Here is an 18,309-nt window from a genome sequence, read left to right as displayed (position 1 = left end):
ATAGACTGTCCATTAACTTTTGTCTATAAAGTCTATGGACAAATCCTATAGACCACTCTACATGCAATACAAATCCTATACACAATATATATATATATATATATATATATATATATATAAAGCGTCACGACTAGGCCGACTAGGCTTTCTGCTGCCGAAGACAGATGGCGCCACTGCCGGTTCTCAGCGAAAAAGCGTCGTCTGCGGGTTTTGGCTCGCCGATCTCTCGTAGAGGCTTACGTTTCCGCATCATGTGCGCCTGAACTAAGTAAGTACCATTGTCAAACTTGCTACGATACAAAAGTTACCATAATACGCAAGCTCTGTGTGCAGTTTCACCGCAAACGAGCCAGCGGTTGAGGCGGGGAAATTTTTGAATGTGTCAGCGATAAAAACGCACAATACTGTATATATATATATATATATATATATATATATATATATATATATATATATATATATATATATATATATATATATATATATATATATATATTCTATAGATTGATGGCCATGCACATTTAGTAGACTTTTTTCTATAGACTATGAAAAGACAACAGGAAAATATACACCAAAACAATGGAGTCTATAAAAAAGTCTATAGACAGTCCATAGGTCATTTTTATTAGGGCACACACATACACAAATACGCAATCACACCGGCAGAGGCCAGGAATCCAACCCACGAGGCAGAAATTACCACGCGAGAAGTGGCGAAAGCGCGGAGGATGGGACTCAGCGGGCGGGCGATAGAACGACAGAAATGCGAAAGACGGGGTAGGAACGAAAGAAGAGCGGACGAAATGGAAGAAAGAGAGGAAAGCCCCCCCCCCCCCCCCCCCCCCCCCCCCCCACATGAAAAGATTTCCTAGCGCACTTTTTCTCCGTCCTTTCCGGCCTCCTCGTCCGATATATTGATTCCGGTCCCGGCACGACTTGGCAAGCGCTCAAAAAAAAAAAACACTTGCACACACACACACGCACGGACACGTACGCGCAATGAAGGAAACAAAGGATGGAAAAGAATGGGAAGAAAGATGTCAAGCGCCGATGGCAACGAAGAAAAAAAGAAACAATATAAAACTGGTGTTTCTGGGAAATCAAAATAAGTTCGAGCAACCTCCCCTTTTCTCCCCGCCCACTGTCCCCGGCCATCCGGAAAAATAAATGTGCAGGGTAAGAAAGGAAGCGGGCGACATTGCACGAAAGGACCCGCTCAATAAGTTTCAAGGTCGAAACGGTATTGCCTGCGGCGTCACCTCGCGGTGTTCATCGCAACTTTCGGAATGCTCTGTAATGTTAAAAACTGCGACAGAAATTGGAACCGGCTGTTTGTGTACTGCCAAGAGGCTAGAGACGCGCACCCAGCCCCGATAAGTATCCAGGAAGAAAAAGCACGCCCTTATGTACTGAATGCATCAGGAGCTAGGGAAGCGATGAAATCAACGAAATGAGGCGGACACATTTGGGCACGTCAAACTATGGAGCGAGACGTGAAGCTATGCACGATATGCGAAGGTTACTCATCCCGGAAGTTAGCCGGTAACAACGAACACAGACCCGAATCTATTACTTCAGGCTTATATTAAAGCCCGGTGTAAAACCCAGCCCGAGCTATTTGACGACAAGCCAGCTAGTTAAGACAGATATTACAGAGGGAAGCTATTGAAGAGCCGTTGCGGCTGATATTGAGTCAAATACACCGCATGATACTCATCATGGATAGTATACACGCCGTTACCATGCGCCTGACGAATACGATCGAAAATTATTCTGCGTCCGGTGACCAATAAACAGATGTTTGTCGCGCTCAATTTGAAGCAAAAAGAGGTCCCCGTACATGTACTGTAGAATTCGTTCCTGTTACGAGACCACGCATTTTCAGTTGGACAATATTATCAAAGGGAAGTCACTGATCGACAACAATCAGATAGCTTTACACACAGAAGAAATTAGTCACTCTCTCCTCGCTGGCGACGTCACCGCGCGCCACGATGCAAGTGCTCCGCAAAAGCCGGTTTGACGTCACAAAGTGACGCAAACAGGCTCTCGTCTCTTTCCGCGACGCTAGTGCGACCTAGCGAGCCAAGAGTAAACCACACACGAAAGCGGGCTTTTCAAACAGTCTCAGATATGCGGTCCTTCCTGTGTTTTCTGCTGTCGCGTGTTAGAAACTTAGGTTGTTGTTTTTTGAAGCGATGTTTATTGCCTCAAGGCATAAAAACTATGAAGTGAGAGATGAGCAAGATGCTTAAATAAATGAAATAAGGTGGGCCTAGGTTGTTCTTCGTGGTCTGCCCGCACAAATTATTTCCATTTACGAGTCGCGTTCTCAACAGGCGGGTTAGAGGTGCCGACACAGAAAGTGCGGGTGTTACGTTCACGATTGGTGCCAAGATATTCCATGCCAGACGAATCCGTCCATTTTGCACGTGCATACAAAAACATCTCATGTAGGCCTGAACGCTAACATGCAGCGGCGTTCACAGCTCACAGGACACACGCACTTCTACTGCGGCTTCGTTGCGCTTCGTAGGCCCCCGCCTTGCGTCTTCAGGCGCCTGACTAATGGTAGCCACGTTCTCCACATTAGCATATTAGACATGCCCGCGCATCTTCACCGTTATGACGTCGGCGCATGCGCCTAGACATCCTGCAGACGTCCGACCAGGGATGCTCGATCTCTACGGGGGCTTAGCTGTTTAGCTGGCCAGTACGCATGCAGTGGGAGAAGAATGGATTCCTCCATTGAAAAGCGTTCTTTCCCACTCACAGTCCTTGGGCTCCTTGAGGGGCGGCATGTCCGCCGACGTGGTGGCCTGGTTGGACGCCGTGGTGTTGTTACTGGTGGCGGGCGGCGTGCAGGGCGCTGACTGCGGACAGGGCGGACTCAGCCCGTTCCCTCGGACAGGGGCCCCAGCAGCCGGTGACTGCTTGTCCTTGTCCTTCTGCTGAGGCTGCTGTTGCGAGCTCTGAGAGGCGGCGTGTCCACCGGCACCGCCCCCCTGTGGAGTGGCGGGTGCGCTGGCGCTCTTCGGACCCCCGGGCGCCTGCTGCTGCTGCTGGCCGTCGAAGGCGTCGTACAACGTTACCGCCACCACCTCCACGGGGCCTGCAAAGACGAAAGGGAAAGAGTATCATGAGCCAGGTGCAGGGTATAAACGAGAATTTTTTTGGAACAAAAAAAATCCTCTAGTCATTTGAGAGTTCTTCAAGACAGAAACAAAGCTCTTGAATGAAAAAATATATTATATATTTTAGGCAGCGTGTTTAACCGGCCGACATATATCTCGGTAGACATTATGACTCCCATGGACGTCCAAGGGAGTTCCAGTTCCCATTGCGATGGTACTAAGCGCAGGAGGCGGCTACTGGGGGAGTATGAGCGGAAAGGTAAGGGTTTCAGCCAGGTGTATAAACGAGAATTTTTTTGAACAAAAACATCCTCTCGTCATTTGAGTTTTTAATGACAGAAACAAAGCTCTTGAATCAAAAATATATCATATATTTTAGGCAGCGTGTTTAACCCGCCGGCATACATCCCGGTAGACATTATAACTCCCATGGACGTCCCATGGACGTTTAGGACGTCCGCCGGATATCCAAGGGAGTTCTAGTGCCCATTGCGATGGTACTAAGCGCAGGAGGTGGCGACTGGGGGAGTAAGAGCGGAAAGGGAAGAGTTCCAGCACAATGTGACTTGATCAAAAATAATTACAAATAAAGAGTGCAGGACCGTGCCACTTAAGTAAACCGGTGCAGGGAATTGTAAATGAAAAAAAAGGAAATAGTGGTCAAGTGTTTACGCTCTACTGCGCAACGCTCTAAACTCGGCGAAAGCTGTTCTCGTGCTTCTGCCAGTATTTTGCTCTGACAGTTAAGGTCTAAGACCTCTGGGCTGGGGTCTGGGCAACCACAAGGGTCGCGACGGGCGCCCGACCACGTTCCTGACTGTGTTCACGTGACGGTCACGTGACCGGATCTTGACAGTCTGGGACTCTACGATCTGAATCCGCCGGGCAGAGCTCCGTATAACAGCTTTCACCGTACAAACAAAATTGGTTCTGAAAAATCGGTCCAGACATTTCAAGTAGTTGTGCGAAATGCGTCTAAACTTCTTCCAATACACCGATGACATCAAGACAGGTGAACGAAAAAAATCATTGCACGGCACTACTGTTGCGGACACGAGAGGGACCTGACATGCACTTCATAGTCTTCACTGCCCGAGAGCCTACACGAAACACTCGGCAGCACATGAACACAAGCAGACAGGACAAGCTCCCATTGTCCATGTTAATAATTTTTCAGCGGATATGTGTAGTTCTTACAATTCCAGTCAACTAGTACAGCAGCATAGCGGTAGCATTTGGAGAGTGGGGCACCGAAACCTGTAGTCGTCAGACAGGTAGCTCTGCTGTTACGAGAGAGAGAGACGCTTCTGTCGTTTTAACAGCCCTTCTTCAGACATGAATATTTTTTACATTCAATCACGTAGTTATTCTTTGTGTTTCTGATGCACTTCCGTGATGTGTCCCGTTATGTAATACCTGCACGGGCCCATAGTGTTAATAAAGGGCACCGATTGTCAGAAACGCTGGAACAGGGTTAGGGAGGAAATGGGGGGCCGGAGCACCCCCCCTCCCACAACCCCATGTATTTTTCTGAGGAAGGTGCTGCAACTGCTCTTTAAAATGGGCATTTATATTTTGCAGATCCACCATAAGAACTCTTGGGAAAGCTCTAACCCCCCCCCCCCCGGTTCTGGCTTCCCTGCTGACTGTGCTTCCTTCCTATGGTCTACTTAGGCAGACTTACAAATTCCTCCTGATTAGTTATCTGGGCGTTCACAATTGAGGGCACTGATATGGTGGGCAGACCCTTATGATGACAAAATTGCTTCATTTGGAATAGATATTCATTCAGTGCTGTTCGGTGTCGGTACACGGTGTTATGAATGTCCTTCATGACTGCCATTCGATAACACCTTACAAGGCAGTTATTGATAAAACTAATGGGGGTATCATTCCCTCGCGTATACTTTCATTGAGCCGGAGGAACTCAGTATTTGAACGGCGCTATTCAAGTGCAACAGAAAGGCAGAAAAATAGTACAAGCGCCACAGACTCCCCAGTTCCCTAGCTTTTCTCAAACCCGCGCAGTTCAAAATTCAGGCGCGCAGTTGCATGCTACTCTGACAGGCGGCGCCAGCTGCCTTTAGCGCCGGCTTTCGAAGCGTCTTTCCACTTCACTTCGCTCGCGGAAACAAGGCGGCGCCACTGATCCTTTCACGCGCTTCCTTTCTTTTTGGCACGAGTACCACTGTGGAAACACATTATGAAGACAAGACAGAGAAAGTTATCTGTCCAAATATGGGCTATGTACGCTTTCTCTCATGGCTCAGCGAACATAGTACTGTAAAAAATCTGTGTTCAATAAGATATAACGCCACAGAAAATCTTTTGTGACGACAGAAAACACTCCTGCATCTATTTTCTCTGATCCGACGAATCTTACGGCGATTAACGAGATATATGTTTTGAAAATCTTTTGAAGATTCGTCAGATGACAACTCTTTGTCTGTACTGCATGGGACGCGGATAAAGCCAGCCTTATCATGGGCGCCCAAGAAAACCCCATAACATTGATCGGAAGGCCTGTATGCACGTTACCGTTCCCAGTCGAAAAAAAAGTAAAGAGCCATGTACGACAAAATTACGGCACAAGTTTTGTGATTCTGTCGTAACGACAGACCTTTCAGTCGTTTTGTTGTACCTTTCTGTTGTCTGTTGTTACTACAAAAGTTTCTGTTGTTACTAAAAGTTGGTGGGCAAGAAACGCCACAGAAAATCTGTTGTGACGACAGAAAACCCTCCTGCATCTATTTTCTCTGATCCGACGAATCTGACGGCGATTAACGATACAGATGTTTTGAAAATCTTTTGAAGATTCGTCAGATGATAACTCCTTTTCTGTACAGCATGGGACGCGGATAAAGCCAGCCTTATGAAGGGCGCACAAGAAAACAGCATAACATTGATCGGAACGCCAGTATGCACTTCGCCGTTCCCAGTCGAAAAAAAAAGAAAAGAACCATGTACGACAAAAATTACGACACAGGTGTTGTGATTCTGTCGTTACGACTGATTTTTCTGTCATTTTGTGGTACATTTCTGTTGTCTGTTGTTACTACACGTTGGTGGGCAAAAAAATCACAGAAAATGTGTTGTGACGACAGAAAACCCTCCTGCATCTATTTTCTCTGATCCGACGAATCTGACGGCGATTAACGATACAGATGTTTTGAAAATCTTTTGAAGATTCGTCAGATGATAACTCCTTTTCTGTACAGCATGGGACGCGGATAAAGCCAGCCTTATGAAGGGCGCACAAGAAAACAGCATAACATTGATCGGAACGCCAGTATGCACTTCGCCGTTCCCAGTCGAAAAAAAAAGAAAAGAACCATGTACGAGAAAAATTACGACACAGGTGTTGTGATTCTGTCGTTACGACTGATTTTTCTGTCATTTTGTGGTACATTTCTGTTGTCTGTTGTTACTACACGTTGGTGGGCAAAAAAATCACAGAAAATGTGTTGTGACGACAGAAATTGTTTTGTCGACTTTTTCGACTGGGCTGAGCTCTCTGCACTCGTTTCAACCTTCTTTGAAAATTTTTACACAAGGCAGTGCACAAGCTCTTGCTCTACTGCAGATTACCCTAACTGCATCACCGCAGCCATGAAGCAGCTTGTACCAAGGAGGAGGAGGAGGAGGGAAGACAGGGAGGTTAACCAAGCTTCGACCCAACAGCAAGAGTAAATGAGCTGGGTGGCGCTTACAGTTAACATCCGCGTGGTCTCATTACCGACATTCATTACAAAGGGTCGAAAACAGAGGAAGAATACATGATAGGAATAAAATTAACGCGTGCAAGCAACACCTCCGTTTTCGATGCAGTTGTGGCGACGGGATGGAGGTCAGAAATTGTCTTTCACAAGACACAATTCCGAGATATCGTCTCGACATCACCAGTACCCGTGACTGTCCTCGCCAATTAGCGAACGGCGACAGAGGGGAGAGAGTGGGCAAGACTCTCCCTGCCTACTCTCAAACCAGTCGTTACACAACAGGGCGTTCGCAAGGGAAGAATAACGGAGACAGAGAGATGTCACTCTGTGGTTATTTCCCTTGAATTAAAGCCTACTGAACTGAACCAATATGTCACGTCGCACCATATCATGCGACAGCGTACAGCTTCCATTCTTTACAAAGCAGCACAAAATACAGTAACTAGAAGAAAGGACACAAGACGTCCCGTCTTTTTTACTTTTCGACTCGTAGTCTTTCGCACTGTACTGTGAACAACGGACAGCCACCAACTAGGCAAGAGGCACCACCACCTGGCGTCTCCCATACCACTGCATTTCTCTGCGGTTCAGTGAGTGAACGAATTACGTCAGATCGCTGTGCCATAATGCCTCTATTGTTATCACCCCTTTTAATGAGACGATGGAAAGGGGTGAAGCTACACCCTGCTGATAATTCCAACTTCACAAGCGACTGATTTCACCAGTCGGCCGCGACTTCGCACGCGGCTTGGGGTAGCCAGTATTCCTACGGGAATCTGGGCCTAAGGACCAGATGACCAGCAAGTCATCATCATCATTCATCATCAAGTCATCATCATCAAGGATTGCAGCGATGGCGTATAGGTAGAACATCCGCCTCGCGTGCAAGAGGACCGGGGTTCAAATCCTGGTGCCGCGCAATTCTCCACCGGGTTTAAAAAAAAATCCGCGTGTCGATGGAATTGCATAACCAGGCCTGGAGTGCGGCCTTATCTCGGTGACCGGAACCGACAACACACTCTCTCACCAGAGCAGGATTTGGCCACCCTGGTGTAGTACTTGGCCACAACCTTCTATGATCAAACGAATTAAATGCCCTATTACACCCTCTGTAAAGCGCATGACCAATCCTAGCAGGTCAAGCTTGTGCTTTTGAATTGTTGCACTTGCTTTCAATGCCACTGCCATGCTCGAACGGTGACGATCGTGTTTCCGTTTTGTCAGGGTTACAATAAGCGCTTTATGGTGTGATAAATGCGTTTGGCATTTGTCGTAAAGAACGTTTGCGGTCAACATTCAGTGACGTTCCATGTGCTAACCTAAAATTCCCTTGGTTAGTCCTCAAAACTCCCTATTTCGTTCCGTTTCGCCAGCATCAGCTCGAAACTCCGTCAATTCGAAAAAAGCCTACACGAAGCTCTGTAAAAATCTTACCTTTAATCAAACGCTACCCCCTGAAAATTCCCTCTAAAAAAAAAGAAATTTCACCACAATGGACCATAACTCTCTCTGTCACGACATCACTCGTTATACTTTCGACCAATCGCTCATTTGTGGCTCTGGCCTCCCGCATACGTGCATAAAAACGCATAAAACGCATAAAAATGCATAAAGCGCATAAAAACGCAGCCGCCGCGGTCGGGTTCAAACCCGGGAACTCCGGATCGGCTACTGATCCGGAGTTCCCGGGTTCGAACCCGACCGCGGCGGCTGCGTTTTTATGGAGGCAAAACGCTGAGGCGTCCGTGTGCTGTGCGATTTCAGCGCACGTTAAAGATCCCCAGGTGGTCGAAATTATTCCGGAGCCCACCACTACGGCTACTCTCCCTTCCTTTCTTCTTTCACTCCCTCCTGTATCCCTTCCCTTACGGCGCGGTTCAGGTGTCCAACGATATATGGCACAGATACTGCGCCATTTCCTTTCCCCCAAAACCAATTAATATTATTACGTAACATTTTTCTTTCGGTTCCAGCAATAACCTGAACAACTTTCTCGTGTAAATTGCGTCGTAGAATGTCTTACACGAAAACTCCGGCGTTCAACTGCAGGGCTGTAAGAACGCCATTTACGTGGACGGGGGTGTCAGCCCTCTCGAGGATTAGTCCTTTGTAGTCACGTGATCAAGATAGGCGCCCCGGGGGGGGGGGGGGTGCGGGAGGAGAAGTGTGATCGTGGGCAACTCCCGGAGCTAAGGGGCCGTTGGAATGGTCTACCCCATTTGCACAATGCATTTCTGAAAAAAGTTGGTTCTCTTCATTTGCTGATAAAATGGCGTCAGCATAGATTCCAACCTGCAACTCCATTTAAATCCGCTATCACCAAGATAAGGAGCACGCGGTATGGCTATCACTCTCCCAACTTCAATCGAGGGGTGGAGTGTAAGGGGGAGGGCAGTGTCGATGGAGTTTTCATTTTGTTTGCTTTCTCCCGCACAATACTCGACGCTCGTACGTGTGGTGCTTCACAAGGATCGACACGGTCCCGCATGCTGTTACTTCTATCGTGCGCAAACAGTGCCCCACAGCACGCTCGAAGTAACGAAGGTGCTCGGACAATGTATACGGACCGAAAACTGGGCCAATTGATAGCGCGTGGCTGAAGAACAGCGCGATAGACGAGAAAGGAACGATAAACGACAACCCCGCTTTTGAGGTGTTGTGTCTTTCTTCTCTCTGTCTCTGGTTGTTTTTAAGGCGACGCAAAGTATACGCCGACGCAACGCCGCAGAAAATTCGGCATACATTGACTATATTGTTTTGTAAGTCGTAAAGCAACAACTTTATATGTTGATTGTATGGTTTTGTAATACATTGACTATATTGTTTTGTAAGCCGTAAAGCAACAACTTTATAGATTGATTGTATGGTTTTCTAAGTCATGAAGCAACAAAAAATAACTCAGAAAAACGTTGTTTCCAAGAAAACACAAGGAGCAAAGCTCTGCATATACAGAAAACGACGTCGCCTGTCCTGTGTACTCATCAAAGACTTGTAATACATTCATGAGTTGAAACCCCTCAAGGTCCTTTAAAGCCTGTATACTATAGCCTTTGCAAGGCTAGGTAGCTAGCCCTGTTAGGATACCATGCTGATACCTCCTCTCAGCTGCACTCAATTCTACAGCGTCCTTTTCCACCTATCTAACTGCATCCATGACTTTCCAGTTATTGTAAACCCAGAGTTAAACTATCTATACCAATTTGGTAATGTTCAAAAATTTCTCTCCCCCCCCCTAGTTTGGAAACGAGAGCTCAAATATAAAAACCCGAAAACAGCCAATGGGAACGGGAACAGCGAGACCAACAAGAGCAGATGGACGACGGGAAGCAAAGAAGACCGGAAGAAAGCAAGAGTGGAAGTTCACTACAGTCGATCAGCACTTCCCACTTTTTGCTTGCAAATTGAACGGATTCTACAGAAAGCCAGAGATAGCACAGAACCGCCCCGCTCTTTGCACTCTTGTCTTCCACGCCTTCTCATGCACTTCCTTTGGCTACACGGTCCTCATCATCCGCCATGAGAATGAGCAAAATCGGAAGAGGACGCGTGATTAAGGATGAAAGGTTCTTTGCACACCAATGCCTTTAGCGACTCCACTGCTATACAGCATGAAAAAAAAAGGAAGCAGTATTCACAATTTTTCCCCGGCTGTCCTCTTGTAAAAGGCCCTTTATGGCCGTATCCATAACGACATGGGTACGCTACGCGCCTGACTCATTCGTTTTTAACCTCTATACAACCAGTGCTGGCCTTCCATTTCCTGCCAGAAAAATGTAAGCGAAAAAGATTCGTCCGAAACACCCCAGAGCGGGAGGAGGTCTTACGCGATCGAGCGAACCTGCACGAATCAGATCGACGAAAAGGTTTACAAAAACAGACCAGGAAAATTGCGGAAAAAAAGGAAGGGATGGGCGGCGGGACAGAGGCAAATAAAAGGGCAGTCGCCGGGCGAAAAGTAACTCTCTATTGATTTCGACCGATGGTCCGTCGAGGTCTGCCAGGTGAAACACACTAAAAAAACGGAGGGAGGTGGCGCAGCTCTAACGGCACCGTTCCCTCTTACCTTACTCCCCGCTCCTATCCCCACTCTCCCTTTTCAGTCCACGCGCTTCACACGGACGCCATATATACACCTGTGCGCCAATAATTGAAAGCCAGCCGGGAGACATTTGCAGTAGCTGCTGTCTTCTCGGTTCGCTCACCTTGTTTCTATCATATTTTCGCGGGAACCTTCCTACTACACGCCTCACTAATTCCAGGCAGTGTCGTAGGAGTTGCAACTGGCGCCACCGCGAATCAGGTGCTGAGTACACACAGCAACATGCATTAGTGAGTTTGAGTGAACCGGAGACGTAAGCTGACTAGACGGGGGGCTTCTACGCATGCGCAGTAACCGGGTGAAAACGAGAACCTGCCATTGCGCATGCGCACCTGGCGCCCAGCTGGCCCCATATACACCTACGTTAGTAAAGCCCATACATGATAAACGTCAATGTCAGTCTATATTGTGGGCATCCACCTCTAATTAGAGCAGTCTTGTCGAGCTAACTTCACAAATATTCACAAAATGTCCCTTACGATTCCCTGATCAGCCATGGTGCCTTTCTCGTTAACTCAGCACTGGGATGCCTCGATTGCTGTCCTTGGAGTATTATCATAACGGATGCGAGCTTGCGCAGAAGTAGATGTATAGTGTGCGCAGTGACACAATCGCACACTGCGCATGAGCAGAAGGCACTCGGCTGGTCCTGCACGTATATACGCTTCACTAAAACTGCCTATGACTTGACTAACGGCTATCGTGTGATGCCAGCAATCAGCCGCTGCCCAATCATATATCGATAGGTACATCTTCCCCATCAAGATCCCGAGACTGGCAGAGGCCAGCAGCTCCACAACTTCCCCAAGGCTGCATGGTTTCTTAAAGAGAGGCACACACTGCAGGTCGGATGGCAGGTTGTGTAAGAGAGGAGGAGGAGGACTTCAGGTTGTGTAAGAGAGGGATTTATATAGCGACGGGGTCAGCGTTGCCGGAGCCAGCGGAGTTTATATCGCGCCTGCGAGATCGAATTTGGCGAGGAGCCGGCCGCGGAAACGGCAGCACGCCTCAGTCTATACAGGAGGGGCGAGGTGGAACGCTATATACTGCGAGATGCGAGAAAGAAAGGACGAAAAAGAAAACAAAATGAAGAGAGCGCTGCCGTAATTTCGTGTCTCCCTCAGAAGGCTCAGTGGGAGAAGGAGATGGCCGCAGCCGTGGCCCTTTGACGGCTTTCTTTGTGTCAGTAAAGACGACGGTGCCAACTCGCTTTATGTTTTGCGCGCGTTTTTCTAACAGTCGCTACCGATCGTTAGCGACGCGTTCGATCGCGCGTCATTGCTGTTTTGCAAACTCTGTGGCGCATCGTACTAGAGTTTTAGCATGACGTTATCATGTATACCGCTACCGCCAGGCATCACCTGCGCATGCGTATATAGATAGCCAAGAGCGCCCGCATCTCAGTTCTCGCCCAATGGAAACTGGAACTCTCTTGGACGTCCCGTGGACGTTCTAAACATCCACAGGACGTCCAAGGGAGTTTAAGTGCCCACTAAGCGCGGTGGCATCTGCTGATGAACACCTGGCGGTTAGTGTGAGCGGCATACGGCATCGCTATGCTTAAAATTCTCTATTACGGTACAATCTAAGGCGTCAAACATGGGACAGAATTACGGCGGGCTACACGCTTCTCAATATTTAAGGATCCGAAGAGTTTAGTTCAAAAGTTAACTATTCAATATTAGTTAAGCGGTCGGATAGTTAGCCCGTCTTAGCTTTATTCGTACTTACTACACCGCTGACAATGCTATGCAGAAAAAAAGCGCTCTTCTATCTCAACAAGCGTATTTTAAAAAATGATTAAAGTCTTAAGTGAAACACCCTGTATAAGGCATCGGCTCGCGTGCAAGACAACTCCAGCTGGAACGCATTGGAGAGGCGGAAACAAACATTTCCAGATGGAGCAAGCGTCTCAGTCATCTTGTATATTTACTCTAGTGCGACCCTCATGGCTGCAGCCGCAGCACAAGCTGCTTGTGACACCGCCGCAAAACATCTTTAAATAGCGCGACGCCACAACCGACACTGCGAGAATTCTGAGGGACGCGAGTATATAAAGTCAGAGAGAGAGGGGTCACGTGACTAGCCTTGCGCGCCCATTTTGTTCCCGCAGAACTTCATGCGTCGCATTGAAGCACACTTCCCAATGGAAGCCTCCCGCCCAATCCCGGTAGGTCGAGATTATTCCGGAGTCTTGCACTACAGCACCTCTTTCTCTCTTTATTCTTTCACTCCCACCTCCCTCCCTTCCCTCACGGTGTGGATGCGGCGTGCACCAAGAAGCGAGACAGTTACTGTGATTTTCATTTCTTGATAACCAACCAACCAACCTTCGCATGCATTTCCTGGAGGTTATATCTTGACACCACGCGTAATTACTGCATTATCGCATATTCGCAGCCGCATTCGAATCAATTAGAAGCGTGAATAGCACGTGCCTCTGGACATTAAATATAATTCACACTGCATTTGTTCCAGCACTTATATTGACCCTTCATTCTTCAGTCATCTAACGTTGCCACCTTGTGAAATATTTCACAAATACTCTGCAAATGGCTACTACCTAAAATTAAGTACAGTGCAGTTTGTATTCATAATTTTCTCACAGCGCAACAAGGACGGGACACGAGACGACAGACGAATTTCCGCCTTGCTGAACTTTGTATTTGAAGTGGAATTTGCATAGTGCATTCTTTTGTTTGTCCTGGTATACTTTTTATACTAGGCGAACTGCTAGAGGCCCGTGTGCTGTGCGATGTCAGTGCACGTTAAAGAACTCCAGGTGTTTCCACTTTCCAGAGCCTTTTCACAGCGGCGTCCCTCGTAGCCTGGGTCGCTTTGGGACGTTAAACCCCCATAAACAATAAAAACCATTGTAGCACCCTCGCCCCGCGCTCGGCTCGCAGGCCATGGCACGCGGCGCCAGACATGGGGGAGGAAGTTGGGCTAGGCAGCCGCAGCGCGAGCAGCGCATTTAAAACAAAGCAGTTCGAACCTCAACGCTGTCGGATAGGATAGGATAACTTTATTGAGCTCCGCAAAGGTCGGTTGCCCCTATTCCAGGGTTCCACTGGATGCTGCCTTCAGCTGAGCTCGCCATATCAGACCGATCTGGTCATCGCGGCAGTCGCTGGAGAGCATACCCTCCCATTGCTCCGCACTTGGGTTTGATATAATTGGAACGACGTCGACTTTTTGACATCCCCGTGTTATGTGATATAGTGAAGGTTTTTCAAAGTCGCCGGAGCTGGTGGTGGTGGTAGTGGTTTTATTAAAATAACAGTAAAAAGGAAGGAAAAAAAAGCGATCTCGGCCTGCATTCGCCGAATGGTGCTGGACGACCTTCCTCTGGACGGCGTTCGTCTCCGTGATCGTGAGCGTGAGCGGCCTGCCCTGCGTTGCTGATTGTCACCGCCGAACACAGGCCTTCGCTCGTTCACGGTGTCTGTGGCCTCCATGGGGAGACCCCGCAACGCCTCGAAGCCTTAGGCCCAGCGTCCGAAGGAGCAGAGAGCTAAAAAACACGTCCGCTCGCTTCGAACGCCCACCGAAGAATCTCGCCGGAGCTGGTTCTTCCTCGCCTTAGCTCCGACACCATCTTTCGACCTGCTGCTTGGCTTAGCACGTGTCTTCCATACCATTCAAAGAGTAAATAAAAAAACTTTTGACAGGTTACACGGCTTTGGTGATGATAAGCGAGGATGTTTGTAATGAGAGACTCATGCGCTATATTAGATGATTTCGGAACATTTAACTTAGCTGGAACGGAGCGACATCGTAAGTTATATACCCTCTCCAATGTCACGAAACAAGCCAGAAGTCACGGGGCTTGAGAGCATGTAAAATAAACGAATCACTGCTCCCCCTCTCAGCAGTTGCTTCCGCATTTCTTGCTCACCGATTCGAAAGCCGGTGGTTTTGAAACAAAACCGGACATAGCGTACATATAATCGCGTTAACACAGCACTTATTCTTTTTGTACAGATAAATTACGCCAGTATAATCTTCGTCAGACACACGGCAGAGCGCCTTCGTCACATTAATTAAGCTCAATCCACGTCCATACCCGATCAAAACGCATGACAGAATTCTCTGTCGTATTTCTGTCACGCGACACAACTCTGTGTCGTGCGACAAGCGTTCTTGTGCGTTGAGTCGTAGGACAGATCATTGTGTCGTGGATTCTGTCGCACGACAAAGGTGTCTAGTGGGTAGTGGAGAGCAGCTGCCAAACGAATTCTCCGAATTCATTGCAAAACCGTTTCGTTGTTTGTTGTATATACACTCTAATCACGAATACGCCTATATGGCAGTAAGCTACGCACTATAGCGCATACCATTTTAAAGAAAGGTTTCGCGCTAGAGGACATTTTACTCTTTTTTACTCGTTTATGTTTAGCATTTAGAGAGTACCCCGCGCGCCTCCAATGTGGAAGCCTGATGCAGGCGTCCAACAAAGCCTCTCGTTATTGAATATGCAGCTATTCGAAGACAATGAACCACGGGTTGTGAGCACTCAAAGGTGGGTAGTGATGTTGAATGAGTACACATACCACACCGCGGGAGCCACGGGCGCGGGATCCCGCGTAATTCTATGTAAATCACTAATTGAGGTTCGTTTCGCTAGGAAAGAGGACCGGGCGGTGTCCTATTGAAGTACCCTAAAAAGCTGGAAAACCGGAGATATCGAGTTGAGGTGACGGGGTTTTGCAGGCCCGCTTTGTGCGGCATGGGCATATTACGGACCGACGTGTCCTGTATACTCACTCATACGGCAAGCTTGGTTACTGCCTAGAGAATGACTAAACAAAAATTAAATAATTGGTTTTGAAGGAAGGAAATAGCGCAGTAATTGTCTCACATATGTCGGTGGACACAACCCTTATAAAAATTTTTTTTCAGTCTATAGACTGTCCATATACTTCTATCTACAGTCTATAAACTCTCTATAGACAAACCCCAGAGAACAGTCTATAGACAATACAAATCCTATAGACAGTCTATAGACAATCTATAGATTTATGGCGATACAGTTTTAGTAGTCTTTTGCTTATAGACAGTCTACAGACTATAAACAGACAAAAATAAATAATTATAGGAAGGCTATAGAGTCTATAAGAAGTCTATAGACTGTCTACAGGCCATTTCTGTAAGGCGGAACCGCGCCATATGAGAAGGGGCAAAGGGGGGATTGAGAGAAAGATGAAATAGGTGACGTAGTGGAGGGCTCCGGAATAATTTCGACCACCTAGGGTCTTTAACGTGCACTGACATCGCACAGCACACAGGCGCCTTTCTGCGTTTCGCCTCCACCGAAACGCTGCCGCCGCGGTCGGGTTCGAACCCTGGTACTCCGACTCAGTAGACGAGCTCCCTAGCCACTGAGCACCGCGGCGGGTATACTAAACGACCAAGAGCCCTCTGTGCTGTCTCAGGTATACAATTTTTAATGGGGAATGTTCTATGGCAGCGTCGTCGGACACGCTCCGAGTATAATTTCGCGCTGTGCGGAACTTGAGGGCGATTGAACGAAGGCTGATGAAAAAAATAATAATATTAAAACCATCTTCTACGCTTCTTTCATTCCCGGCGAGTAATTACGCGAGCCGCGCTATACAGCCGTGTCTGCGAACTCCGGCGGTGCTCTATGCGGTTGGGCCCCGAGGGACAGTTCCAGCTCGGCTCCCGCCGAGTCAAGTGGTGTGCCTCCTCCCCGTTAGCGCCGCGAGCGCCGCGGTGCGGTATAGGAGACGGTTCGTAGTGGAGAAAACCGCGCTGCTTTTCAGGGAACGCGAAGAAGACCGTATATGCATATCAACGCTGGGACGAGCGACGTCGGGCTTCGTCTCTTCTCTCCTCGCGACTTTCATCCACGCATATATACGGTCTCCGCGTGCTCTGAAAGCCGCGGAGTTTTTTTTTAAATTTTAAGGCGAAAGCCTTTAATGGCTCATACTCGTGGCCATGGATCTCTCCGGCGTGCATTACATCCAGCAACTAACTAGTTAGCTGGTAGTAACTAATACTAGTTATTACTAAATAGATTATAGGGGCTTAACGTCCCAAAGCGACTCAGGCTATGAGGGACGCAGTTATTACTGCTAAATAGTCACTTGAAATGATTAAGCAACCATTAATAAACAGCTAGTAAGTAAACATTAATAAATAGATAGTATTCAGTTAGTCATTAATGAGTAGTTAGCCGTCATGACTAACCAGTAGTTAATCAACCCTCAATTAGTAGTTAGCGGTTAATTAACAATTAAATAGTAGTTAGCGGTTAACACTTGTAGTTAGCAGTTAGTTAACCATGAAGAAGTAGTTAGTAGGTAATTAACTATTAATTAGTAGTTAGCCGTTATAATTATTCAGTAGTTAGTTAACCCTCAGTTAGTAGTTAGCCGGTAATTAGCCATTAATCAGTAGTTAGCGGCTAACACGTGTATTTAGCAGTTAATTAATCATTAAATAGTAGTTAGCAGTTAATTAACCATTAAATAGTAGTTAATAGTTAATTATCCATTCATTAGTAGTTAACGAAAGCAGCAAAAGTATAACCAAAGTCGGGTGGCAAGGCTTTCGCCTCGCGCACTTTAGATCGCCAAATTGCCCCCTGAAATTTTTGTTCCCCACTGGACATTCACCAAGCACTCGATGCACAGAGCCTCGGGTCGATGATCGCGCACGCAATCCCAGAAAACGAATATCATTGAAAAGTGCTTGGTGTGGCTCCGGCCATGTCGGAACGGAAGGCATCTCACGAAGCGAACCACTCAATGAAGGACATGGCAACGATCTCCATACACACTTCTTTCACATATTGGGGACAAAATGAAAAAAAAAAAAAGATGCCTCGACCATTGCTCTTCTCATACGCTGTTGTATGCTTTTGCGATTCATGCTCAAGCAATACAAGTTTTTCTATTTGGTATTTTCTGACTGGTGAATTTTCGATTGCTACTCGCCGTCTTGTTTTTGAGGCATGTTCGTGGTGACGTCACGGCGGCGCTGCATGCGCACGCGTTTGCCGCTTCGTGACCGCAGCGGGCGGATTAAGGCGCGGGCCAAACCACAGCGGTCCGAGGAGGAGCATACGGCAGTGCACACCTCGCTCTGCACCCAGTGAATAAATAAACAAGTAACGAGCCTTTTTGTGCAGGCGGGAAAACGCAGCCCGACGTCCCGTGGGCAAACCGGGACTCCTTGGGATGCGGGCGACGTGTTCCCAGCGTTCTCTCCTCTTAACTTATTCAAACGTGGCGCGCTCCGCCAAGTCGGGTCCCAGATGAGCCGAGCCAGCTGGCTGCGTTTGTTTAGCTTTGTGCCGCCTTGTGTCAGCGGAGAACCTGCGCGGCCT

At 47.7% G+C, this 18,309-nt stretch overlaps 1 protein-coding gene across 1 annotated transcript in view; it reads right to left on the bottom strand.

Moving 5' to 3' along the window:
* Window positions 1-2,702: 2,702 nt before the first annotated feature.
* LOC144109525 (uncharacterized) overlaps window positions 2,703-18,309 on the bottom strand; it is a 197,013-nt gene continuing 181,406 nt past the window's right edge. Inside the window, exon 3 of the mRNA XM_077642349.1 lies at window positions 2,703-3,112. Within this exon, the coding sequence (XP_077498475.1) occupies window positions 2,703-3,112 (410 nt within the window). The remainder of the gene's footprint in view (window positions 3,113-18,309) is intronic.

This window comes from Amblyomma americanum, chromosome 11, assembly GCF_052857255.1.
Source record: "Amblyomma americanum isolate KBUSLIRL-KWMA chromosome 11, ASM5285725v1, whole genome shotgun sequence".
Classification (NCBI taxonomy): domain Eukaryota; kingdom Metazoa; phylum Arthropoda; class Arachnida; order Ixodida; family Ixodidae; genus Amblyomma; species Amblyomma americanum.
This window is presented reverse-complemented; position numbering and strand designations above follow the sequence as displayed.